We start from the raw sequence: 25126 nt of genomic DNA on the forward strand, positions 1-25126 counted from the left end.
TGCACAGGGCTTGGAGATGGACGTGCCTCGGGCATGAGGGTCAACAAGGGACAATCACAGGACAGAAGGGACACGGGGTGGAGTTGCAGAGCTGTTTGGCAGGGGGATGAGAAGTGCAGGGGAGGGGGGCAGAGGCCTGGCTGAGGCAGCAAACGGGGGCGCACAGTGGCAAGGCCACGGGGTGGAGGGTGGGGTGTGGGGTGTCCTTACAGCTGTCGGTGTCGTTGGCCACGGCGATGATGCCCATGGGCTGCTGGGGGATGTCCACGCGCAGAAGCTTCATGTCAGTGCCCACGTACTTGTTAGCTCGCTGCACAGCCCTGCGCACCCAGTCTGTCCAGAAGATGTAATCGCCATAGACAGCCAGGCCAAAGGGGTGCACAGGCTCCGATTTCAGGATCACCTGCCAGACATCGGCAAAATATGAGCACGAGGGAACCTGGCTACAGGACAGCCCCCAGCACTGCCCCGACCGCAGCCTGTCCCCGTCTGTTTGCGCTGGGGGAAGCCCAATGCCCCCATGCCACGGGAACAGCCCTGCTCCAGCACCCTTCACCCTCATCCCCGATGCCTGTCAGGTCTGGACTCACGTGGCGATGGGAGCCATCATATTCACAGCGCTCGATTTTGTCCAGCGTGGCATCAGAGAAGTAAATCTTCTCAGCCCTGTGGTCAATGGCCAGCCCATTGGGTGTCCGTATGTCCTGGTCAATGATTATGAGGACGTTGGAACCAGACAGGGTGGCACGCATGATGCTGGGGTGCTGCTCGTTCCAGTTGGTCCAGAACATCAGGCTGGAAGGGAAGGGACACGGAACACCTTTGCAAACCTCAGCTCTCTGCCACATGTTTGGCTCAACCCGCCCCTCTGCTGCCTAAGGGTTTCCAGGGGCTTTGGGATAGATGGGGACATTATCCCCACATAGAGGGGGTAGGAGGGGGATGAACGAGGACACAATCGCCAGCTGGACAGCGTGGTACTCCCTGTACCGGGATGTGCAGGGAGGGACAGGGCTTTTCCTTCCTGGGGTCTGAAGCGCTCTGCTGGGAGCCAGTGCCTGTCCTGCAGGAGGGGGTCTGGGTCCCTGGACCTGCAGGGGTCCTCGGGGCTACGTGGACCCTGCGGGCTGACAGACCCGGCCGGGGTGACGCCACCACTCACTTCTGGCACTCATCCAGCACGAAGGCGCGTGGGTGATCATCTCCTGACATGGTGATCACCGTCTCCCTCTCAAAAGCCCCCAGGCGGCTCTGATCCACGGTGTGGCGGGTGATGGTGGAAGTGGTGTAGCTTGTCCAGTACAGTGTGTCCCAGCCGCGGTGGTACGCCAGCCCCTCCACCGAGCCCACGTCTGCAGGGCGAGAGGATGGGCAAGGGTGAGCCTCTGGCCCAGGATTGCCTCCAGCCCCTTGCTCCTGCAAGGCTCCTTCCACGCAGTCAGTGCCAACCGTGATGCTCAGATGTGGCAGCCTGGACTTACTGCTTTTAATTACACCCCAAAAAATCTCTCAGAGGCATTGGCTGCTTGTTAGCACTGCACCAGTGCGACAGCGCGGGGCAATAAAGAGGGAACTCAGCAGGATAGGGCTGGTGGTTGGACATGCAAGTGAACCAAGGTCCCAGAAGACTTCAGGAGACCCCTGAGCAGAGCTTTGCTACAGATCAGGTAGCTACATCTCCTTGTCAGAAGGCTAAGGAACATTCACCTATGATGAAACAAAGACTTCAACTTGGCTTTCAAGACAGGGCTCTACTCATCTTTCCCACAGGGGCTGGCCTTGCTTCTGGTCTCCTTCTTCCTGCAATCCGATGCTGCAGTGCTCAGAAACTCACTCAGTGTCTGCTCCCACTTCTAGGGAAGGGAGAACTGAGGCCCAGAGGTGACGAGATAAACTTGAACTGCGCACCCATCCTTCCTCCCCATTAATGATCAACAAAAGGCTTAATGAACCAGCTACAAAAGACGGGACCTGCTCTCCTGATCTCAGTAATAAAAGCTATCTCGAGTGCCAAATGTAAATACAGTCATTAGTGAGCACATTTATAACCCTTGCTGGAGGTTTTCCCTAGCGATGCAGAGCAACAGACACAGTCTTTTCAACAGCTGTAGGAGCCAATAAAACTAATCAAGTGCAAACCAAGGGCTTTGAGGTGAAGACAGGGCCAGGCTGTGGCAAGGTTTGCTCAGCCTTGATGGGTCTGTCTTGGAAGTGAAGTGCAAACATAGAGCAGATCCCAAGTTTGCTGCAGTGTCTTGTTTCTAGAGCAAAGCACACCCACATGCACGCCTAAGCCTCGTGATATGCTTTCCTTGCCAGAACAAGCTCTGCAACTGCTCCTTGCATCCACGTCCTCTACCACAGAAGAGGCTGCTGCCACTTCTAGAGGCTCCAGTAGAAGATTTCCCAGCTGAACTCTTAGCAACTGTCACTCAAATGCCTCTCAAAAGCACCAAGGAACATTAACAGGAAAACAAACACTTGGATGAAGTAAGAGGGTGTTCAGGAGGAAGCAGAAAAGGGGTCTGAGGGCAGATGCCCTGGGACACTCACTCTCCACAATGGTCTTGCGTCCCGTGCCGTCGTCATTGATCTGCTGGATGTTGCCGAAGTGGATGTCGCTGTAGAAGATGCGGTTGCTGCCCTTGGAGCCATAACGATAGTCGAAGGCCAGGGCGATGACGTTCTTCATGTGCTCTGCATCCTCAAAGGGCTTGATGGGCGCGTTGAGGTTGTTCTCATCTGACAGGTGGATGCTCTTGAGGATGGTGCGCTCCGAGTACAGCAGGTAGCCGTCGTAGTCCCGGCAGCTCACGCCATCCTCAGACAGCATGCCGTGGGCGCAGGCGCACGTCCGCTGCCCGCCGCCCCGGAACAGGCAGAGCTGCTGGCAGCCCCCGTTGTTCTGGGCACAGATGTTGGTGCCTGGGCAGTAGAGAGAGGAGCTCAGAGGACTGTGTGGGAGATCACAGAATCACAGAATGGCCTGGGTTGAAAAGGACCTTAAAGACCATCTAGTTTCAACCCCCCTGCTCCGGGCAGGGTTGACAACCGCTAGAGCAGGCTGCCCAGAGCTGCATCCAGCCTGGCCTTGAATGCCTCCAGGGATGGGGCATCCACAACCTCCCTGGACAACCCGTTCCAGTGCCTCACCACCCTCTGAGGGAAAAACTTCCTCCTAATATCTAACCTAAATCTCCCCTGTCTTAGTTTAAAACCATTCCCCCTTGTCCTATCACTATCAACACATATAGACAGGTGTTCCCCGTCCTGTTTATACGCTCCCTTCAAGTACTGGAAGGCCGCAATGAGGTCTCCCCAGAGCCTTCTCTTCTCCAAGCTAAAAAAGCCCAGCTCCCTCAACCTTTCTGCAGAGGAGAGGTGCTCCAGCCCTCTGATCGTCTTAGTGGCCCTCCTCTGGACCCGTTCCAAGAGCTCCGCATCCTTTTTGTGCTGGGGGCCCCAGGCCTGCACGCAGTATTCCAGGTGGGGTCTCACAAGAGCAGAGTAGAGGGGAACAATCACTTCCCTCTCCCTGCTGCCCACCCCTCCATTGATGCAGCCCAGGATACAGTCGGCCTTCCGGGCTGCAAGCACACACTGCCAGCTCATATCCAGCTTCTTGTCCATCAGGACCCCCAAGTCCTTCTCCGCAGGACTTCCCACTCCACCCGAGTTCCCACTTGGCAGCTTTGCACCTCTGCCCCTGCTCCCAGAGGAAGCAGGTGAAGAGGGCTCAGCCCACTGCATTTTTCTTCCACATGCTCTTTCTCGAGGACACGGCAGCCTGTTTGTTTCCTTCTCCCACCTTGCATCTGCCCGTCGTACCCAGCCCAGCCAGCAGCGGGTGCTGAGCGGTGCCGCAGCAGGGTGCTCAGCTCCCCGACATACCCTTCTGCCTGGCCCGGTTGAAGACTTTGATGTCCTTGAGCTGCACGCCGATCCCCGTCCGCAGGGACACCGATTCAGTAGCATTGTCCTTGCTGCCTCTTTTAATGGAGCCGTTTGCGTGAGTCCTAAAAAAGGAGAGAATCGCTGAGCAAGTGACTTGGGGCTCTGCTCCAAACCTGTCCCCCAGCACCCCCAGCTCCCCTTGTCTGCCTCATGAAGCCAGCGCTCAGAGCACCCCCAGAACCACAGGGCCCGCCAGGAGCCATACCTGTCACTCCAGTAAATGTAGTCCTCAAAGACAGACACTGAGAACATGTCCATGTTGTTGCTGGACAGGACGACCTCACGGTTTTCTCCCGTCTCCAGGTCAATTCGCTCAATCTTGTCGGTCCGGGCATCGCACCAGTACAGCTTCCCGTCCTGAGGAACCAGCCCAGTCAGCAACACGAGAGCACAGACCCTAAAACACGCTCCACACCTCCCACCACACCCAGCAGAAGGCCCTAGGGTTTGGAAGACCACCCCGGACCATTTCCCCTATGCTGGAGAGGAGCCTCCAGCACCCTGCGGAGGGCAGCCAGGTCCCCCAAAGGCCCGGCTGCTGAGACCCTTCCTGCGGGCCCTGCGCAATCCTCGCCAGGCCCTGGGTCGACCCCCAGATGGCTGCCGTACCTCATAGTCAACGGATATCCCATTGGGCCAGCTGATGCTGACGTTGACCAGCACCATGCGCTCGGTCCCATCCAGGCGGGACCGCTCGATGCGGGGGTATTGCCCCCACTCTGTCCAGAACAGGTACCTGCGGGAGGGCGACAGGGACGTGACCACGGGGCCAGCCAGCAGGGGCAGCCTTGGATGAACACCTCTCTCCCTCCCTCCTCCATGCCAGGGCCTAAACGCAGTCCCCTGGTGACCAGCCAGCCTCCTGGACACCAAGGACTCGCCGCCCGCACTGTGCCGGGGGAAGGAGTGCTGCATTATGGCTGGATGCAGCCCAGGAACCAGCCCCGCGTGCCAGGCACTTAAGGCACTGTTTCTCCGTTCTTCCCCTTCCCTCTCCTCTCTCAGTGACACTGCCCAAAGCCGGAGCCATCCTGGGGAGGCTCCACTCAGGTTTTCTGAGGTGCCTGGCACCCACGAGGTCAAGGGGTGCTGCTGGGAAGCAAGCTCAGCACGTTGCTGAAGGGGCAGGGAGACCCGAGGGGTTCGGATCTCCTTGGTGCAGCGCAAGGCAGGAGACCCACGAGTCCCACTTTTCTGCTGCATGCAAACCCCAAAGGTGCCTCGGGAGGGGTGGCAGGGGTCCCAGCGCATGCCCACCCTCCCCAGCAGCCCTCTCCAGGCGGCTTTGCGCAGTCCCTCACCCCTTCTCCGGGTGGACCGTGATGGCCCGCGGCTTGTCCAGCCCCTGGGAAATCACCACATAGCGGAAGGACCCGTTCAGCCTGGCCACCTCAATGACATCGAAACCCTGGTCTGTCCAGTAGATGTTTCCTGCGGAGAGGGTCAGTGAGCACCTCGTGCCTCCCACTCCCCCGCCGCCCCCTCCCTGCCTGCCCACCCCCCTCACCTGCGATCCAGTCCACAGCGATGCCCTCCACGCGGCCGATGCCGTTGGTGACTACATCCTCCCGCCATGTCTGGTCCCTCTTGGCCCGGCTGATGGTGCTCAGCCCCATGTCCACCCAGTATATGGTGTCGTTCTCTGAGGGGGGCCAGGTGGGAGGGCTCCTATCAGCGACCGCCTTGGGACTGCCCAAGGACAGCACAGTCCTGGGCTGAGCTGCACCCCACAGCCCCAGCATGGGGACCTGAGCCCCCTTGGCCAGACAGGACATGCTCTGGGGCAGGTGTTGCCATACTGGCGCCTGGCGACCACCCCTCCTGCCCTGTTCTCCCCTGCCCCACCCTTGCCAGCCCTTGGTTGGCCCCCACAGCAGAGGCAAGCCCCGGTGTCCCACTCTTAGATTGCACGTCACCTGCGTGGAAGTCAATCCCCACAGCCAGCGAGGTCCCTGACACGGGCACGAGGGCATCTGACTTGTCGTTGGGGTCCAGGGGAATGCCGCGGATCCCCTCGTGGACTGAATACAGGAGGAAGGAGCCAACACCTGCGACAGAGACAGGGACAGTGAACATCCCACCAACAGACACAGTCCTTCAAGGGGCAGCCACAGCTCATGGAAAACCACACAACTGCAGCACCACGGAGGAGCAAACGCCCAGCAGGGCTGGTGCGAGGGCTCCACCCTGGCGCTACGGCAGCACCCAGCATCCCCATCCCGGGCAGAGGGCCCAGGACAGCAGACGGACCAGCGGAGCAGCGCTGCTGGACACCGAGCACCTGCTCCTGCCCACGGTGCTGCAGCTCAGGCGTGCTACAAGAGCTTTGCAGCACCCTGGTTACGCATGATGGAGGGATGCTTCTGCTTCACTTGGGTCTCTGCCTGAGAGGGGACTAAGCAGGATGAACTTATGGAGGAAAAGGTTATCCTCCCCTGATCGGGATGGGATGGTTTTCACCAACACAACAGGCAGGGGAAGGGATGAAAAATACTGCAGGAAAGAACCGAGAATTGATGCAGCCGGGAATGAGGCCCAGGGCTGCTGGGCAGGAGAGGGGAAACAGCAGCAAAGCCCTTACCGGCTTCACTCTGAACGGGGCTCTGACCCAGCAAGGTCCTGCCTAGCAGCTGCTTGGAGGCTGCAAGTTCAGGAGGGGCCTGTTTAAGGGTTGCTGATCCCCACCAAAGCCTCTTTATGGGGTGCTGACCCATTGAGGGACAGGGTTGGCACAAGTGCAGCCAGGACTCCTCCCAGAGCCGCCTCCAGCTGAGTGCTGGCAAAGGCTCTGCGCCGCATTTGGGTCAGGGCAGCGTTTGTTATGCAGTCCCTGCCCTGACCCAGATGGTGCGGCAACTTCGCCAGCCCCGTCCAAAAAGACCAAGAACATTTTGCACACAAACAGCCTTTGAGAGGCCCTGGCAGCAAACAGGGCGCGGGGGGGCTCTTTCCTCCTGAAGGTGACAGTGGCAAATTGGGCAGAGATTTGGGAACTGCAGGGCAAACGCTGCAGGAAGAAGCTGGGAGAAGCCGTTCGCTCCCGTCAGGGCAGGGAGACTGCACCGGGGGGGACTGCAGTGGGGCCGAGGATTGGGACTGTGCAGCCCCGCAACTTCAGTGACCCAACCCCGCCACCAACAGCAAGCATTTCATCTCCCCCTTGAGAGCTTCTGCTTCAGCTCCCACCACGCAGCCAGTGTTGGATGAGGTGTTTACCACCCCCCATGCGGCACATGAGCCTCGGTGCCTGTCCTGCGAGCAGCTCAGCCCCGTGGCGTGCTGGTAGAGCCACAGGGACTCTGCTCCAAGGAGGGGCACACAGACACGGGGATGGGATGGGTGTGCTCACCTTCGCAGGACTGCTGTCCACTTTTCAGACTGTAGCCAGCAGTGCACATGCAGGACCGGGAGGTCTCTGAAGTGGGGAGGCAAAGCTGCGAGCAGTCGCCGTTATTCATGCTGCAGGGGTTGGTCCCAGCTAGCACGGAGAGAAGGAAGGGTAAGGGCTGGTATGGGGCTGGGTGCAGGGGCCAGTGCTGAGACACAGGGGCTCTGAGCCTATCCCCAGCACCATGGGCTCTCCACCAGGAACATGCGCTCACCCTGCTGAATGCTCTCGTCGTACACCTTCATGTGCATCACCAATGTGGTGCTGTTGCGCAGCACGGTCACCTCCGTCCCGTCCTTCTTGTTGCAAGTGCCCATCCTCTCCGAGGCCTGGTCAGCCCACCACAGCTTGTCCCCTGGGAGGAGGGGAAGCAGGAAGATGCAGCAGCTATCCCCGTCCCCACCCTCCCCAGCAGAAGAGCTCTTCCCCTAGCAGGGCAGAGCCGTGACTCCACGCAGATTTACATGCAATGGCATGGAAGGAGGGGGCTGAGCCCAGCCTTTAACGGAGCTGCAACCCCTCCGCAGCTGCTGGAGGTGGCAGCACGCAGCCTGTGCTCGGGCAGGGCCAGGAGAAAGGGCAAGGGCTTCCTGAACCTGCCAGCTCTCGCCAGCTCTCACCCATGATGGCCAGCGCGGTCGCCTTGCTCAGCTGACCCTTCACAGACTCGATCACCTCCAGGTTGCTGCCATCCAGGTTGCATCTGTTGATGGTGCCGTTGCCAGAGCTGATCCAATACAACTTGCTCTCTGGGTAGTCAATGGCCAAGCCTGGAAAGCAAGGGAGCCTCAGCGTCAAAAAGACACGAAGGGACTGTGGCCGTCCGGGAGGGCGATGCAGAGCAGATGGGGTGCCTGCGGGGCAGTGCGACATCCGTACCAACGGGCCCCTTCTGGTTGGTGAAGAGCAGCGTGCGGTTGCTGCCATCCATGTTGGCCACACTGATGTTGTCCCCGTCTGTCCAGTAGAGTTTCCTACAGCAGGGAGGGAACAGCGAGCATGCTGGGTCGAGCCCAAAGAGACGGCCCATACCTCTGTCCACTAGGAACTCCACTCTCCCAGCCTCCCCAACCCAGCCCCACCAGCACCCACCACCCCAGCGTGCTCGCCGGGCTCCCACGAGCTCGGGCAGGCTGATGGCCTCGTCCCTGGTGCCATGCCTGGGATGGAGCCGGGTCACACACACAGCCCAGCCCTGCAAAGCCCCGCGCAGCGCACGGTGCTGCAACCCGTGCTCTCTCGTGCACACCCAGACTAGCACACGCTCACAGGTGCGCACGTCTCCACAGCCTGTTCCTCACGTCGGCTCTCCTACACACACATGCGTGTACTGGAGCGCAGCCTGCTCCTTCCCACACGCTGGCAGATGCACACCTCCTAAGCTGCAGCCCCATCTCCTCCTCTCACACCTCCTACATGCACTGACACACACGAAGCACAACCTGTTCTCTCCTCCGCACCATGCACGTGCACTGTCAGGCGCGCTCACACGTGTGCCTGCACGCACTCCTTGTCCTTTGACGTTCTCAGCTCGAACCCTGGGCTGCTGGCGCTGCATTCCACCACCCCATGCTCCCCACCACCGCTGTGGGATGAGACCCACCCTCTGAGGGGGTGAACCACCAGGCAGTGGGGCTTGTCCAGCCCCTGGATCACTGCGTTCTTGAAGGAGCCGTCCAGGCGGGCGACGTTGATCTGCTTTTTGTTGGCATCGTAGCTGGTCCAGAAGAGGTTTCTGGAAATCCAATCTACAGAGAGGCCGTGAGCGTTGGGCAGGTCTGAAAGGCAACAGGAAGAGAGACAGCTTAGTTGTGAGAATGGGGATGGGACAGTGCTCAGGCCAAAGAAGAAGGCCAGTTTCATGGACCCGAAGCCTCCAGAGGCCCGGGAGCAGCCACGCAGGGCAGCCACCTCCTGTGCCCACCTGCCGAGACAACAGTCTCCACGCCAGTGCCGTTGATGAAGGCTCTCTTGATGGTCTGGGTGCGCACATCAGACCAGTAAATGCGCTGCTCCAGGGCATCGTAGTCCACCACCGTGACGTTATCGATGTCAGGCACCGTGAAGGAGATGATGTAGTTGTAGTAGGGGTTGTCAATGTCCACGCCCCGGATCTCCATCTGCCGCGCGTACAGCAGGAACTTCTTAAACTCTGGGGAAAGGAGCGAGATGGGGCTGTGGTGGGACCTCAGCCAGCTCTGCACAGCTGGTCCGAAGCACTGGTGTGTCCTGCTCCCACACGGACCCCGCTGGGAGCCCTGGGCACATCCCTACCGTAGCAGGTCATGTTGTCCTTGTCCAGCTTCATGAGGTGAGGGCAGGCACAGGACAGCGTACGGTTGTAGTTGATGAGGCAGAGGTGGGAGCATGGCCCTTTGCCCCCGTTGGCTTCACAGGGGTTAGGAGCTGCGAAAGGGACACAGAGTCAGAGGTGTCCGTGCCACCGGGGCTGCTGCCCACGAGGGTCTCCCCGCAGCGCTCCCTGGCCACAGCACCGCTGCCGCTCCCCTGCCAGGCCTCACCCAGGGGCTGCCGGGAGGGGTGGTACACCTGCAGGTCGAACGGCTGCGTGTTGGTCCTCTGCACCACCGTGACGTTGTGCCCCGTCCATTTGTTGGCCTTGGCCAGGGTGTTGGTGCGCCAGTCGGTCCAGTAGACCTCGCCCCCATAGAGGGTGACGGCAAAGGGGTGCGACAGGTACTCATGTCCCCGCAGCACCTCGATGTGCCCTGTCCCATCGTACAGGGCTGAGTAGATGGCGTCTGACCTGTGCCCAGCAGAGACAGGGAGAGGGGGACAAGGCGTGAGACCCAGCAGACAGCTGGGCAAGGGCCACCAGGCCCAGGTTTTTAATGGAACAGCCACAATCCACAGAATCTAAGCAGCGTCCTCCTCTGCTCTGCATAATGCTGCAGAGGAGGACGACCACCGAGTTACACCAGGGACTGCAGCCCCTGCAGTGGAGGAAACCCAGAGCAAAGGCTGGAAAACATCACAGACATGAGCAGACCCCACAGAGCAAAGGCTTTTGCTCTGAGCCCAGAGGCCAAATGGCTGAACAACACAGAAGCCATTGGGAAGCTGCCAGAGCCGGGAGGGATGTGGAGGGGACAGCAACGCAGAGGGGACAGAGGCAGAGAAGCCTTTAGGAGCCGGGGCAGGGCTGAGGCGGCTGGACACGGGTGTCCTGGTCTGACCTGGCATCGATCCAGAGGATGCGCTTCTCCAGGTAGTCCACGGTGAGTCCGTTGGGCCAGCCCCCCGAGCCCGTCTCCTTGTGGATGGTGCGCCGGCCCGCACCACTCATGGAGGCAGCCTCGATGCGGGGCAGGCTGGCGTCCCAGTCTGTCCAGAAGAGGATCCTGGGGGGACACCGAGTGGGGACGGTCAGCGTGGGGATGTGGGAGCACCGAGCTCTGCCTCCCCAGTGAGAGGTGGGGTGAGGTGCCCAATGTCCCCTCCTGCCTTACCCATAGCGGGGGTCCAGGGCGATGGCACGAGGATGCTCGATGTCCCCAGCCAGCAGCGTGGTCCGCATGGTGCCATCCAGCTTGGCCACCTCGATCTGGTCCAGGTTGCTCTCCACCCAGTAGATATTGCCAGCGATCCAGTCCACAGCCAGGCCCTCGGGGGTGGCCAGCCCGTACTGGATCACCACCTCGAAGCTGGTCAGCGCTGCGGGGCACAGCACCAGGAGGGCTGAGGCTGGGGGCCTCCTCCCCAGCCCTCCCTCATCCTGAGCAGGTCCCCCTCAGCTCAATCAGGGCTGATAGTGGGGGACACAGCTGACATCTACACCTTCCCCCAGCTGGCCCTGAACTGCCGGGGCTCAGCTCCACATCCATGGTCCACAGGCTGGGCTCTGGCTGACCCCCCACCAGGACTCCTCACAGCACCCTCAGAAAGCACGAACAGGGTGGGGGCCTGGGCTTTGTGCTGGGCTGTAATTACTGCTAGGGAAGCGTTGGGAATGCTAATTGACTCCTACGTAATGAGTGGCTTTGGAGAGCAGAAAGGGATTGTTACAAGGGCTGGGGGCTCCAGCAGCTGCACCACTGGGAGCCTACCCCAGAAATGCACGCCTGCTTCTCCTTCCATCCGCCCGGCCCGTGCAAGCACGCTGTACGCCCCCAGGACTACACACCCCCATTCTCAAGCAGCTTTCCCCTGTAGATCTTGTCCTCCACCACGTCAGTCCAGTACAGCGAGCTCTGGTTGAGGTGGAAGTCCAGGGCGATGGTGTTGCGCAGCCCAGGGACCAGGACGCTGTAGTCACCCCGGTGCAGGTCAATGCGGCGGATCTCGTGGCGGTTGGAGAATATAATGAATGGCTTGAAGGGATCTGGGGAGAACAGGGCAGGCTCAGAATGGGACGTGGACAAGGCAGGGACTGAGTGGGACCAACGGCCCCCACACCTGCAGGCAGAAGCTGTCCCCAGCCCCGGTGCCCGCTGTGGGACCACCTGCAGCCCCTGGCTGAACCAGCCAAAGGTGCCCCCACACACTCCTCCCCACAGCCCTGTTCAGCCCACCACAGACCCCCAGCACAAACCGGAGCCACCACGTGCTGACCCCAGCCTCACCCAGGCTCTCACTCTCACCCCCCTCTTCCCTCGCTTCTTCTGGCTTGGGACAATCTCCCCGTCCCCCCTTACTGTGCCGCTCTCCCCAGGCACCAGAACAGAGCTGCTTTCTTGTGCCACTAACCCCTCCTATCCCTCCAGATCCTGCACGAACAAGGCCATCAAGGGCACACGTAAATTCCCCACTCGAAAGTCCGCTGGGCACACGGCCAGGGCTGGGCAGATCCCCCAGGACCAGCCGTGGTCCTCACGCTCTACTCTGCTGCTGCCACCCCCATGCAAGCAGGGCAAGGGGGGGCAAGGCTGCGAGCCCCTGCAGCCCGCCTGCACCTGATCCCACCGGCACCCACCAAGACTGCGGCAGCTCTCGCCGTCAGGCTCCAGCATCCAGCCCTCGTAGCAGGAGCACTTGACATTGTATTTGTCCTGCTCACACTTCTGGCTGCACTTGAGGTGCTTGGCGCAGTAGCTCTGGATCTGGCAGGTCTTGTTGTCTGCGCCCAGCTCCATCCCCAGGGGACAGGAGCACACGATGCCCTCGCCAGGGGCCACGGTGCAGTTGTGGCTGCAGCCACCGTTGTTCAAGGAGCACTGGTCTGTGGGGAGAGGACACGCTTGTCAGGTCCTTGTCCCCGCTCCCAGCTGGGGAAGCCCCTGCATCCCGGCCCCAGCTCACCGCAGAGCTCGCCCTCATCGGAGCCATCTCCGCAGTCGTCGGACCCGTCACAGAGCTTCTCGGGGGGCAGGCAGATGGAGGTGTTGTTGGCACAGGTGTGCGAGGGAGGTTTGCACACCAGCGACTCGCAGTTCTCCTCGTCTGAGTTGTCCTCACAGTCGCTGTCCCCATCACACACCCAGGCCTTGCTGATGCAGCGGGCTGGCAAAGCAAGAAAGGCAACGATCAGACATGGAGGAGGCAGCATTTCAAGGTGCCCACGGTCCCCACAGCTGGCACCACTCCATCTCCCCTGTCCTCAGTGTCACCAAGCCCAGAGGTGGCCCCAGCCCCTGCTGCAGTCAGCAGAAGCTCCGCAGTTCCCCTCTCACCTGAATCCTTGCAGCCAAACTTGACGTTGGGGTCGCAGACGTGGGTGACCCCCTCGCAGTTCTTCTCGTCGCTGGAGTCCATGCAGTCTGTGTCGCCGTCACAGCGCCAGCGCATGGGGATGCAGAGCCCGTCCAGCCGGCACTGGAACTCGTCAGTGTGGCAGCCCCCGGGCGGGCGCGTGGCTGGTGGGAGGCGATGCCCCGCTCACTGCCTTCGCCCAGAAAAATTGGGAACCAGGAGGGCTTGGGGGGCAGGAGTGGGGCCAGCTGCTCGGCAGCAATGGGGGAACCCAGGGGTGCGGGAGGGGTATGTGGGCACCCAGCAGGGGGGCAGAAGCTGCAGGGTTCCCTACTGGGGAGCAGGGGGCTGTGCCCAGGGCTCTCCAGGTACAAAGACAGCAGAACTGGTGCCGTGGGACATCTTTCCCCACCTCCCCTTTCCCCAGGTAGAGCCTGGAAAGGGGCAGCCCTGCCTGCATCCACCAAAGCAGGGACACGGGGCCGCAGCAGGCCAACAGCAAAGGTGCAGCCCAGCCCTGTCGTGGCCCGGGGGGCTCACCCTGGTTGGTGCAGTTGGCGTGAGTCTCGTCACTGTAGTCCCCACAGTCGTTGTCCCCGTCACACGTCCAGTGCACGGGGATGCAGCGCCCGCTGTTGCACTTGAACTGGTTGCTGGAGCAGGAGTGGCTGCAGCCTGCCTCGTCGCTGTTGTCCCCGCAGTCGTTGTCTGCAGAGGGAAGGGAGGGGAAGGGGGCTCAGCAAGCGCCCAGACCCCCAGGGGAGGGCTGGCGGAGGCACAGCGAGGGGAGAAAGGCAGAGACCCCCGCTAGAGGAGGCGGCTGGGGGAAGCGGGGAACAGCAGGGCTCAGACAGAGCACTTCGACAGACAGACAGACAGACAGACAGACGCAGGGCGATGGGCAGCCCTTCCGGCGCTGGCTGCAGGATCTGAACAGAGAGCCCCTGGTGCCCGCCCGTCCTCCAGCCACCCCCCTGGCCCCCCAACATGCTCACCAGGCGCAGCCACAGCACCAGCAGCTCACAAAGAAAATGAAACACAGAAACTGCATAGATCAGCCATGTACCTGGGGAGGCTGGGAGGGCACCCAGCGCTGACGGGGACCGCTCCGCTCCGGAGTGGGGAGCGGAGCTTGGGGGCAGTGTGGGGAGCGGAGCACCCCCATACGGGGTGCACTCGTGGGGAAACGGGGCTGGTACGGCCAATTGTGGGGTGTCAAGCTTGCCTGCAAGGAGTCCCAGCTCCCGCTGAGGGGCAGGTGGGAGATTTATCCTGACGCTGCTGTCACACTGGCAATGTGGCCCCGACGCCCTGCCCTGCACTCCCTGGGCTGCCAGGGCCACCACAGCAGGGGCATGGGCTGGCCTGGCTTGCTGGAAGTACCAGGGGGCTCTGGAAGTATCAGGGGGCTCTGCTCTGCGGCAGATGCCCACCTGAGCTCAGCAGAGGGCCTTCACCTCCCCCTGGACAGGAGTGCTCAGCCCGTGCTGCCCCAAGTGGGGATGATGGCCCCGGAGGCTGCGCTGGGGCTTTGCTGGGCAGCCCAGCTCCTGCAGCTCCAGATCCTGACCTCTCCGGGCTCCCTCTAGCAGGAGTTCCCAACCCACTGAGCGAGGTGAGCCGGGAGGCGCCGTGCCCACCATTTGCCTTCCCTCTCCTGCTGCTGGAGTGCAAGGGCCGCTGCCACCGTCTGCAGAACCAGCGCCAGGGGGCTGGCAGCACTCCGGAGGGGGCAGGTTTGGGGGGCTGCATGGGGCCAGGTTGGGGTCTGGTGCATGTTGATCTATGCACTAACCGGTAGGCTTTGGACAGTTCTTTTCGTCAGAGCCATCCCCACAATCTTTTTCTGAAACACAGAACCAACCAAGACAGGAGAGTGGGCACAATGACAAACAAAACAACACGACACGGCACACGCACAGAGAGCAGCACAGAGACGCCGGACGGGAACACCGACACGGAAAGGGACACACAGACGCTGCGCAGGCACGCCGGGCTGCTGGCGAGGGCAGATCAGAAGCAGCAGAGGGTGCAGGGGCCTGGGGGCAGCCCCCTTGTCAGTGCAGCTCCTGCCCTGTGGGTGCATGGCGCCTGGCCGAGGCCAGCTCTCAGCTCTGCTGCCCAGCGGTGCTCCGTGCCAAGGCTGTCGCTTTTGCAAGCTGCTGACTGCAAGCACTTGTGGATTCCGGGGAACTCGTGGCCCCTTCGTGGGGGTGGCTGACCCAGGGGACGAGGCCACCTGCTCATGAGGACCCAGGGAGAGGCTTGCTCACATCCTGCGGCTCCCCGCTAACCCCCTGTACACCAGCAAGTGCACTCCGCAGTTCTAAACACACCTCGCCTGCTCTGAACCCACTAATTAAACCTAACAATGCAGAGCTGTTAGGAAGATCAAACTAAACCTGTGGGGAAGGAGGGCAGCCTTGGGGCAAACCCTTTTTCCTAGCCCTGGCCCCAGAAGCGAGGGCAGACCTGAGCTTGCTGGGAGACCTCTTGTGCCTTCCTGGGGCTGTGGGACCCGGCTCAGCCCTGCCGCCAGCACAGGCCTGGAGCAGTGGGGCACAGCGTTTAGGGCACCCCACAAAGAGTGCCAAGGCCTGCTGAAGTGATCCCTGCCAGGCTGCTCCTGCAACACCTGTTCCCTCAAGGGCAGCCAAGGAAACGCAGGTCTCGGTGCTGCAGGACGCACTTACAGCTGCAGCTAACACCTCCTCCCTCTGCAGCCAGGACTCTGGTGGTTAGCAGCAGGCTGGGGAGCGGCCCCTGCAGACAGAGGCTAGCCGAACAGCGCCGTGGCCAGGCTGGCACCCCTGCGTCTGATCTCGCCCCTTTCCCAGCTCGGGTGCCCGGTCCTTACCATTGTCACAGCGCCAGTTGATGTTTATGCAGCGCCCGTTGTTGCAGGTGAACTGCGTCAAGGGGAAGCAGGTCGGGTAGGCTGTGGAGGAGGGAGAGGCATGATCAGCATGATCAGACACCCTTGCTCGCACCCAGCCCCGTGGCCTTCCCAGAGGCACCTGTGCTTCCTCCCCCTGCTCACCACATGAAGCAGACTCATCAGAGCGGTCCCCGCAGTCATCGTCCAGGTCACAAGTCCAGGAGATGGGGATGCAGCGCCCACTGGCACAGGAGAACTGGTTGGGAGAGCAGGTCCGAGCTGGTGCAGGGCGAGATGGACAGAGCTGTAACAGCTGGCAGTGCCTTGGGGTACTGGGGGAAAGGTGGGGAACAAACCCCAGAGGGTCTCCTGCTAGGCACAGCCACCAAACCCTCTGCAAGGTGGGCAGCAGAGACCCCCGCACGTGGCCTTAAAATCTTAGCCCCACAGTGCAAGGGGAACAGCAAAGGCTTGGCTCTCCCCCTGCTCCTTGAGGACCTGCCAGGCTCCTCACCCGAGCAGGTGGAGTTGGACTCGTCCTCGTTGTTCCCACAGTCGTTGTCACCGTCGCAGAGCCAGCGGTTGGGGATGCAGCGGTTGTTCTTGCACTTGAAGCGGTCCGAGGGGCAGGTGTGCTGGTCTGCGAGGGAGACACGTGTTCAGGACCTGCCCTCCTCCATCCCAGCCCCGCTCCTCCTCCACGTCTTGTGGAGGAAAAAATCTGAGACAGACTGCGCTCTCCCACGGCGCAGGAGGCAGCTACGCACGGCACAGCTCGGGGGCTTCATCACTGTTGTCCAGGCAGTCGTTGTCCCCATCGCATTTCCAGCGCTCCTGGATGCAGCGGTTGTTCTTGCAGGCAAATTCCCCGGGCTGGCACTGCGGAGGGGGGATGTAGGATGGGTTGGCTGGAAGGGAAAAGCAAAGGGGGAGAGGATTTTAATCAAGTGACTGGCTGAAGTGCAGGGGGACAGGGCAGTGGGGACAGTCCTGTGTCCCCATGCTGCCTACGTCACTGCCCTGCAGCCCCAGGAGCTTCCAGAAAAACTTGTGCCCACGAGCACTGGCCCCAGAGCACACAACAACAGGACGCAGCCCGATGGAGGGGGACAACCCTGGGTGAGCCTGCAGACACGGGCGTGCTGTTAGCGGAGCTTCTCCCCCCTCACTTGAGCTGGCAAAGCCCAGCCCAGGCTCCCCATCATGAGCATGGCTCTGCTCCAAGCTTGCAGCAGAGCAAACCCACCCAACAGACACCGCTGCCCGACCTCTGCGCAGCAATCCCCACCAGGGGCTTCCCCGGGGAGGCTGCTGTCCTACTGCCACGCTACAAGAGGAGGACCCGGAGCAGGTAACACCACTTGCCCGCAGGCTCTTCCTGATCCACCTTCTTGATCCAGCCCCCACCGCACAGAGCTGCAGACCCCGCGTCCCCGTCCGCCCCTCCGGGAAGGCGGTGACCCAGCGGGAGCCATGCCCTCGGGCAGCCCTACCCTGGCAGGTGACAGAGTCCACTCCCAGGATCTGGTCCTCGGCACAAGCACACTGACGGCCCCGGGGGGTGGCCAGGCACAAGCTGCTGCAGCCTCCGTTGTTCACGCGGCACTTGTTGGAGCCCACTGCGGAGGCAAGGCTGGGGTGAGCAGCTGCCTGGGCCAGCAGAAAGGGACTTCATTCGGGTGACTCTGCTGACCCAGATCCCCAGGACCCCCCACGGCTGGAACCCAGCTGGACACCCCAATTCATCTGGCCACACAAGGCACTGGGGACCCTCACGGGATGCAAAGCCTGGCTGAGCCAGACAGGAAGCCTGGGAGGGAGTGAGGGAAGAAAGAGGAGAGGAAAGGAGGGAAGGGCATGAGAAGAGCAACCACAGTGTTTATAGAAAGATGGGGTGCCAGGGACATGACCAAGAGGAAGCAAAAAGAGGTGGGAGGCGATTTGGATGGGGCACTTCCTCAGGCCCTGTTCCAGTCCCATTCCTCTTCCAGACCCCTTGTTCACCGCAGGGCCCCACGGAGCCAGGCAGAGGCGGCTCCAGCACCTTGCTGCTGCTGCGCATCGTACATCCGGATCTCAAAGATGGGTGGGCGCTCGTTCCGGAGCAGGCTGACCACTTTGGAGGCCTGGTCCAGCCGGTAGATGCTGCCGCTGCGGTACTCGGTCCAGAAGAGGAAGTTGCTGTAGTGGCACAGCCCGAAGGCGTGGTTCAGCTCAGGTCCCTCGTACACAATCTGCATGTGCAGGGTGGCAGAGGCTTGTTGTCAGCTGGTAGGGTGCTTGGAGCAGCCCCGCAGGGTGGGACAGAGGGGACGGGGCAGAGAAAGGGCAGAGGACGGGACAGGCAGCAGGCGAGCACGGCTGAATGCAGCCAGCCTCCTGCTGAGCAGACCCGCAGCTAGCACAGCCAGACGAGGCTGGACTGCCCACATCCCCTGCCCCAAGGAAATGAGCGACCAGAAGCCTGTGGGGCCTCCACTTGCCTTCCGCTCAGTGCCATTGAGGTAGACCATCTCGATGCGGTCGTAGAAAGCATCCACCCAGTAGAGGATCTTGGCTGGGATGTCCAGGCTGAGCCCGTTGGGCCACAGGACAGTCTTGGAGGTGATAAAGATGTTACGGTTGGAACCGTCCATCCAGGCTCTCTCTATCTTGCCCCTCTTGCTGTCCTTGGGATCCTCCTCCCAGTCTGTCCAGTACATCCACCTGCAACAGACACTAAGATGTCACTGACGCCAGAGACCTCTCCCACGCTTACGGCCACGCAGACCCCAGCCCAACACAGCAGCTCAAATGCCTCCCACCCACAGCAATGCTGCTGCTACTGGCAGCACACCAGAGGAGACCCGGTTGTGAAAGAGATGGCAAGAGAAGGGATGGGAGATGGGGAAGAAGGAATGGGGCAGCTGGGGGAGGTGGGGAAGCAGGAAAGTTCCTGGTCCCCTGCGGCCAGAGCAGCCTCTGGGCTGGAGGAGCTGTTGCCATCACTGCTCCAGGAGCTCCTGCCCTGCGTGGCCCCGTTGTCACAGCTTGGGAGCAACCACAAGCGCCCATGGGCTCAGGGACACACCGTGAGTATGCAGAGCTGCAGATCCAGGGGGGTCCTCCCCACCATGGCCATGTGCCCCCTGCAAGCCCTGCCTGCCCACACACCCATTCAGGGGGTCCACCACGATCGCTCGGGGGTGCGTCATCTTCCCCTCTATCAGCGTCTTCCGTGTCTGGGCGGCCTTCTCCAGCCGAGCCACGCTGATGGTCTTCTTGGGGCCATCGTCAGTCCAGTACAGGTTGTTCCCCATCCAGTCCACAGCGATCCCTTCCACATTGTGGATGCCTTTGGAGAAAAGCAGGAGCATGAGTTAGGCAACAGCAGGAAGACGAGGAGTGGAAGCGATGGCCCCATAAAATGAACGGTGCACTCGTCACCGCCCGACTCCAGCTCAGCCCAACAGGGGACAACACAGCCCCCTGCCCAGGACACGCAGCTCCTCCAGAGGTGCTGGAGCCAAGGGAAACCGGGCTGAGGAAAGATGAATTCAGGAGCATCCTTGGTCTGTTTGCCGAAAAAGGAATTCATTGGGCAAAGTGGGAGAGATCAGCCACCTTGTAGCCCCAGGGACCTGGGCTGAGGATCCTCCACCCCTTCCTCGTCTTTGCCTTGGAAAGGGTGAGGGTGGGTCTGGGGGCAGGGGATGTCTGTGCCTGGCATGAGCCACAGCCCAGGAGTCCCTCACCCGCTGCTGCTGGGGCCCGTGCTCTCAATATCAGCCTGCAGACAAACCCAAACAGCTCCAAACCTTAGTTTTAAGGCTCAAATACGCAAGGAAGCAGACAAAAGCACTGCCGTCGTGTGAGAAGACGCACTAATGGCAGCTGCTGCCAGCTCCCAGAGCCTGGCCACACACCGATGAGGGCGCAGGCTGCACCCCTCAGCCACGCACCGTCCTTCAGGATGGTTTCTCGCTCCGTGCCATCGATCTTCTGGCGCCCGATGAGGTAGCTGGTGGTGTCGGCAAAATAGATGAAACCGGTCTCAGCGTGGAAGTCCAGCGCTCGGGGGTTCATGAGGTTCTCGATGGGGATCATGTGCTCATCCGGCACCTTGGCCCCCATGTCCATCCCGCGGATGATGCCGGGACGCCCCTTCCCGTACACCAGGAACAACTCGTGCTCGGGCTCTGCAGAGAGAAGGGGGCAGCACCATTGCCACCAGCCCCACCTGGCAGGGCAGGGGCTGATGCAGACCTGCAACAGCGCAGGGGCGAGCAGCCAGGGGGGAAGGAATCAAAAAGCTCTGCTTGCTCCAGGCCCTGCATGCCCCCTGCCCAGCCGGTCCCTCCCTCGAGCAGCGCGGGGCAGCCGCTCACCCTCCTCTCCCCCTTCCTTCGCGGCTCTCCGGCACAGGGCAGGACTCACTTTTGCAGGACTTCCCGTCACTACCCAGGCTGAACCCGGAGCGGCACCGGCAGGTGCGAGTCTTGTGGCTGTTCCCCAGCAGGCAGATATCCGAGCAGCCCCCTGGCTTGCCGAACTGGTCTGGCTCGCAGGCATGGCTCCTCACTATATTGAGAAAGAGCAGGGGATGGGTTCAGGGGTGCATTTACTGTCTCCGGAGACCATCAAAGCAGCACAAGGACAGCCTTGTCCTTGTTTGGTGGCTCTGGGCTTGGGGAGCACCCTCACAGCCAGGAGCCAAGCATGGCACGGGGCAGAGACAGGAAGGGGCCTGCCCCAGAACTTGGATCAGGGAGGAGCAGAAAGCAGCACCCCGTGTCCCAGATTACTGCTGTAACTGCTGGGCCACGCTGCCTCTGTGCTGCCCCTGCAAGCATCGAGCCTTCCAGCTGCAGGGGCTGCTGGTGGGACACATCCCCGTGGGGCCCCATGGCCAGAGACAGCACGCGCCTGGCCCAGAACCTCCCAAAGCACGCCCATTCCCCGTGCAGAAATCTCCTGATTAGTTTTATATTCTGGAAAATGCCAAGCAGGCTGCAGACACTAAGAGGATTTTAAACATGTAAATTGATTTAACTGCAGGAAGGTGCTGGGGGTGGAGCAGACAAACGGGGAAGGATGTGGGCAGGGGAGGGGGTGATGTCCGCAGCACCAAAGCCTTTTAACTCTCCTGCAATCTCCTGGTGTCCAGGAGCACAAAGCCCCATCAAAGGGTGAATGCACCAGCGGGGACAGAAAGCACGCAGCACTGGAGAAGGCAGCCATTAATATTTCAAGATGTTGCATCTGCTCCCATTTCCCTTTGCTCTCTAGCGAGACGTGATCGATCAATCACACCGCGCCGCCGGGCCGGCCCTTGGGGACAGCTGTCGTTTCTAGCTCGGGGAGGAGACGGTGGTGACGGGGGGCACCCCAGGGTGGGCGGTAGCCCAGAGGCACCCACCCCAGCGCTGCTGCCTGTGGAGCAGGAGCCCCAGGCTCTGCCCTCGCCCAGGAGGCTGCTGTGGGCAACAGCTTCGCACGTCTCCGCAGACCACAGCCGTGCCTGGCAGCCGCTGCCTCCGCCCCTGCGCAGCTGCTGATTGTGAGCTCCCTGTCCCCATCCTGGTGCGCCGCAGCCTGTCCGGCGCTCTGCCCATGCAGGCAGCTCCAGCAGCCTCCCCAGCAGTGCCAGAGCCCAGCCCAGCCTGCAGGGCTGATGCAGTCCCTGAGCCCGGGTTCCCAGGAAGGTGCAAGCCTGGAGGAAGAGCCGCGCTGCCAACCTGTGCGGCAAGGAAATGCGGTCAAGTGAACGAGGCACAAGTGAGAGCGCAGCTCCCGGGCTCCCCTCAGATGTGGGAAGGGGACGGGCTTACAGCGGGTTGCGAGCCAGGACACCTGCTCTGCGGCAAGGTTTTGCTCCTGGAGAGGGCAGAAGGAAGAGCAGGGGCTGCTCCGAGCCAGCCCCTCTCCACCCTGCTGTCTCCCCTACGCAGCGAGGTGTGGGCTGCTCGCTCTTGTGGAGCAGCGGCACCCATAAGGGCCAGGTGTCTCCAGGGGTCACAGCTGGGGATTTTGATCCAGCATGGGCACGGGAGCTGGACATCAAGCTAACTGGGCGCAGCAGAAGTGAGGTCTCTAGCTTGGGCAAGTGAATCTGTCCCATAGGAAATTCAGGAGGTGCAGCTTGTCCCCAGAACTCCAGAACACCCCCACAGCCTCACACCAGCCCCCAGCACAGCAGCTACACACGGAGGCAGCGCTGTGCCATGGAAAACTGCTCCAACGCAGCCACCACTGACACCTGAACACCCCTTCTGCCCAGGGAGAGGGATGGTGACCCCACTTGTTGTACCAGACGGGCCACGGTTCAAACAGGGGCCTCTGCATCCCATTCCTCCCCCTTTGGTGCCTTTCAGGGTCCAAGAAGCTGCTTTGCCCAGGTCAGGGCTCCCACCTGTGGGCTGCCGCCGCTGGTGGTAGATGTGCAGCGCTCCTCCCTTGTCCACCCTCGTCACCACCTGGTACTCGGTGCTGTTGAAGCGGTTGACCCGGATGACGCTGGTTTTCTGCTGGGCGTTGGCGTTGTCTGAGTTGGTGGCATAGAGGTAGTTCTCAAAGACGGTCAGCCCGTAGAGGTGTTCAATCTGGAAGGCACCATGCAGACACCCATGAGGAATTTAGGAGACGCAAGAACCTGGCTCCGAGGTATGTGAAGCCCCTGAATTCCTGCCCTATGGCTCTCACCCCCTGCCGCCTTTAGGGCAGGGGATGGGGCTTGGCAGTCAGGTGCAGGGCCTGCTGCTCACGGCTTTTATTTGCTGAAACGAGCAAGCAAAGCTCGTGAACCACTGCTCCCGGCAGGCTAAGCTCAGGTGTCCCTCCAGCACGCTCTGCAATAAAGGCCCCGGTCCCGACCTGCCTCTGGCCCCACTCACCAGGATGCCCTGGATGATGGTATGTCTGTTCTTGCCTTCGTAGTCCACCACCTCGATGTAGTCCAGGTAGGCATCAGCCCAGTATACGAGCCGGTTCACCAAGTCCAAGGTGATGCCGTGGGGGAAGACGATCTTGCTGTCCACCAGCTTGGTGCGGTTCTGCCCGTCCATGTCGCAGCGCTCCACCTTGGGGATCTGCCCGTAGTCCGTGAAGAACACCTTGCTGCGTGAGGAAGGCAGAGAGGGGAGCTCAGAGCCTGGATGCCACCTCCAGTCCAGAGAAAGAGAGAATGCAGACATGCAGACGTGGGCTTGCGTTCGAACATAGGTTTGCACGCTCACGGGACCGTGCACACAGGCTCCTAGCCATCCACACGTGCAAGCACGCCTCCCCGAGCACGTGTGCCATCCACAGCTGCACCTTTGTGTTCATTCAGGCACTTTCGGGCACAGGCAAGCACTGGGGCAACGCGGGCGAGCCTGTGCCTGGCTCAGCAGACACCGAGCACCCCTCACATGGCTGCTGCCAGTAGCTGAAGGGCGAGAGCGCTGCCAGGCGTGGCAGCCCTGGGAGCTCTGAGGAGCTGCAGCAACCCGGGCAGAGATGCTGAGACAGGCAGCCGGCGCTTGAACTGAGACCTGCTGGTGTCACCAGGAAGAGGTCCAGGGCCCTCCACCAGCTGACGTGTTAAAACACAACCCAGCTCATCTACTTGGGCGTCGTGCACCCGAGAGCTGCATTTCAGCAGCTGCCATGCACACCCTGAGCCTCTCCAGTGATTCGGCATTGCAGCCTCCCCATGCAGGAGATTTTGCAAAGGCAGCTGCGGGAGTGGTGCTCCCTGACTGCAGCACCCCGCATAAAGAGACCCATGGGAGCCGCTCAGTCCAGGCAAGCATCTGACACAGCTCAGTGCCCGAAAGCCAGGAACAGCTGTGATCACTCAGCCACAAGCTGGAAGCGGTGGCTTGTCCTGAGCCTGGCCACTGGGCACTTCCCTACCAGGAACGTCCCGTTGGAGCGCACGCTGCCAAGCCTGCTGCCCTGGGCAGGTGGAGCAGGATGGTGCCCTGCAGAGGGGCTTCCAGACGCAGGCACGGTGACAGGAGATGCCACCAGCCCCAGAGGCGAGGACAACACACTTGCTCACCAAGGACAGTTAATTACAAGACTCAGGTTAGACACTGACATCCCCCAGTGCTGCTCCGGTCCAGCACTGTCCCCTGTGCAGTGTCAGCCGAGCAGACAGGCTTGGGCTGCTCTGACCCCCTTCTAAGGACTAAACCCTCTCCAAATCTAGCTGCTACTAGTGGGCTGCTTAAAACTGCTGTCACATCCATCCTACAGCACATGGCCCTGATCTCAGCCAAGGGAGAGAAAATGCTGAATTCAGGCAGAGCTGAAGCTCGGAGGGACCCTCATGGGGGTGAGCTGCTTCTTCAGCGGCATCTCTGCTGCCCACCGGACGGCTTGGGAGCTGGTCCCCCCCAGCTTGCTCCACCTCTGCAGGGCTGCAGCAACACCGACCCTCCCAGCCGGCAAGCAGCTCTTACCCCATCGCTGGGTCTAGCGCTATCCCTTTGGGGTTGTACAGCTCCAGGTCCAGCAGCGTGACACAAGTGACTCCGTTCTTGTTGCAGACAAAGATCCTGTCATCGATGTCATCCACAAAGTAGAAGTTGCCCGTGAGCCAGTCGATAGCCATCTGCTCCACATCTGGGCCATGGGAGAAGAGAGGCAAAGAGAGGTTAGGGAGGCAGGGAGGGAGAAGAAGCCCAGGGAGGAGTCCTAGCAGGTTCCCTGATCACCCCCCAGCCCACCAGGCACCTCAAGCATGGATATAGCTGAGAAGTGAGCACACGTGAGCCATGAAGAAGCTGTGAGCTGCAGCACACCAGGGCCCTGGCCCTACTCACCCTGCATGGCAGCAGCAGAGCTGAGAGCAGCCCCCTCAGGCTCGCTGTTGCCCAGGCTGTGCCCACTGGCCCAGGTTGCACCTGGTAGGGGAAGGGTCTGCTTCACCGTGAAGCCTTGGATCAGTGTGGCAACCTGTCCCCTCCTCTGTACCCGCTGTCCATCCTGAGGACCTGCCACCACTGGGCAGCGCTGCTGCTGCCAGCGTCTGCGCCACCGGCGATGCAGCACGCAGCTGCGCAGGGATCCCCACAGGAATGCCGGCCAGGCAGCAGGGAAAGGTCCTCCCGAGGATGAAGGCAGCAGAAGCTGGTTCCTGGAGAAGCAACTAGCACAGCAGGAAGAAGAGCACAAACCGCAGCGTCGAGACCAGGAGCAGCAGCAGGCAGGGCCCTGCTCAGGTGAGGAGCAGGCAGCGGTAATCCGGCGTTGCAAAGACACCCTGAGCCCTGAAGAAGGTGAGCGACGGC

General features: G+C 61.4%; 1 protein-coding gene across 3 annotated transcripts in view; it reads right to left on the bottom strand.

Moving 5' to 3' along the window:
• LRP1 (LDL receptor related protein 1) overlaps window positions 1–25126 on the bottom strand; it is an 89817-nt gene that overhangs the window by 21202 nt on the left and 43489 nt on the right. For all 3 annotated transcript variants that reach the window (XM_040539427.1, XM_040539426.1, XM_040539425.1), the window contains 38 exons: window positions 24296–24458; window positions 22742–22964; window positions 22261–22450; window positions 20286–20429; window positions 19811–20047; window positions 19023–19203; window positions 18353–18575; window positions 17914–18103; window positions 17363–17488; window positions 16637–16777; window positions 16384–16509; window positions 16032–16148; window positions 15849–15929; window positions 13532–13699; window positions 12973–13155; window positions 12602–12802; window positions 12276–12521; window positions 11487–11684; window positions 10813–11017; window positions 10540–10704; window positions 9865–10109; window positions 9617–9748; window positions 9267–9494; window positions 8946–9120; window positions 8222–8316; window positions 7963–8112; window positions 7557–7697; window positions 7304–7432; window positions 5871–6002; window positions 5462–5596; window positions 5256–5385; window positions 4564–4690; window positions 4160–4311; window positions 3892–4016; window positions 2554–2925; window positions 1163–1352; window positions 591–795; window positions 211–403 (listed from right to left, as the gene is read on the bottom strand). In XM_040539427.1, coding sequence (XP_040395361.1) covers window positions 211–403; window positions 591–795; window positions 1163–1352; window positions 2554–2925; window positions 3892–4016; window positions 4160–4311; window positions 4564–4690; window positions 5256–5385; window positions 5462–5596; window positions 5871–6002; window positions 7304–7432; window positions 7557–7697; window positions 7963–8112; window positions 8222–8316; window positions 8946–9120; window positions 9267–9494; window positions 9617–9748; window positions 9865–10109; window positions 10540–10704; window positions 10813–11017; window positions 11487–11684; window positions 12276–12521; window positions 12602–12802; window positions 12973–13155; window positions 13532–13699; window positions 15849–15929; window positions 16032–16148; window positions 16384–16509; window positions 16637–16777; window positions 17363–17488; window positions 17914–18103; window positions 18353–18575; window positions 19023–19203; window positions 19811–20047; window positions 20286–20429; window positions 22261–22450; window positions 22742–22964; window positions 24296–24458 — 6564 coding nt within the window. The remainder of the gene's footprint in view (window positions 1–210; window positions 404–590; window positions 796–1162; window positions 1353–2553; window positions 2926–3891; window positions 4017–4159; window positions 4312–4563; window positions 4691–5255; window positions 5386–5461; window positions 5597–5870; window positions 6003–7303; window positions 7433–7556; window positions 7698–7962; window positions 8113–8221; window positions 8317–8945; window positions 9121–9266; window positions 9495–9616; window positions 9749–9864; window positions 10110–10539; window positions 10705–10812; window positions 11018–11486; window positions 11685–12275; window positions 12522–12601; window positions 12803–12972; window positions 13156–13531; window positions 13700–15848; window positions 15930–16031; window positions 16149–16383; window positions 16510–16636; window positions 16778–17362; window positions 17489–17913; window positions 18104–18352; window positions 18576–19022; window positions 19204–19810; window positions 20048–20285; window positions 20430–22260; window positions 22451–22741; window positions 22965–24295; window positions 24459–25126) is intronic.

Source organism: Cygnus olor, chromosome 29 (genome assembly GCF_009769625.2).
Source record: "Cygnus olor isolate bCygOlo1 chromosome 29, bCygOlo1.pri.v2, whole genome shotgun sequence".
Classification (NCBI taxonomy): Eukaryota; Metazoa; Chordata; class Aves; order Anseriformes; family Anatidae; genus Cygnus; species Cygnus olor.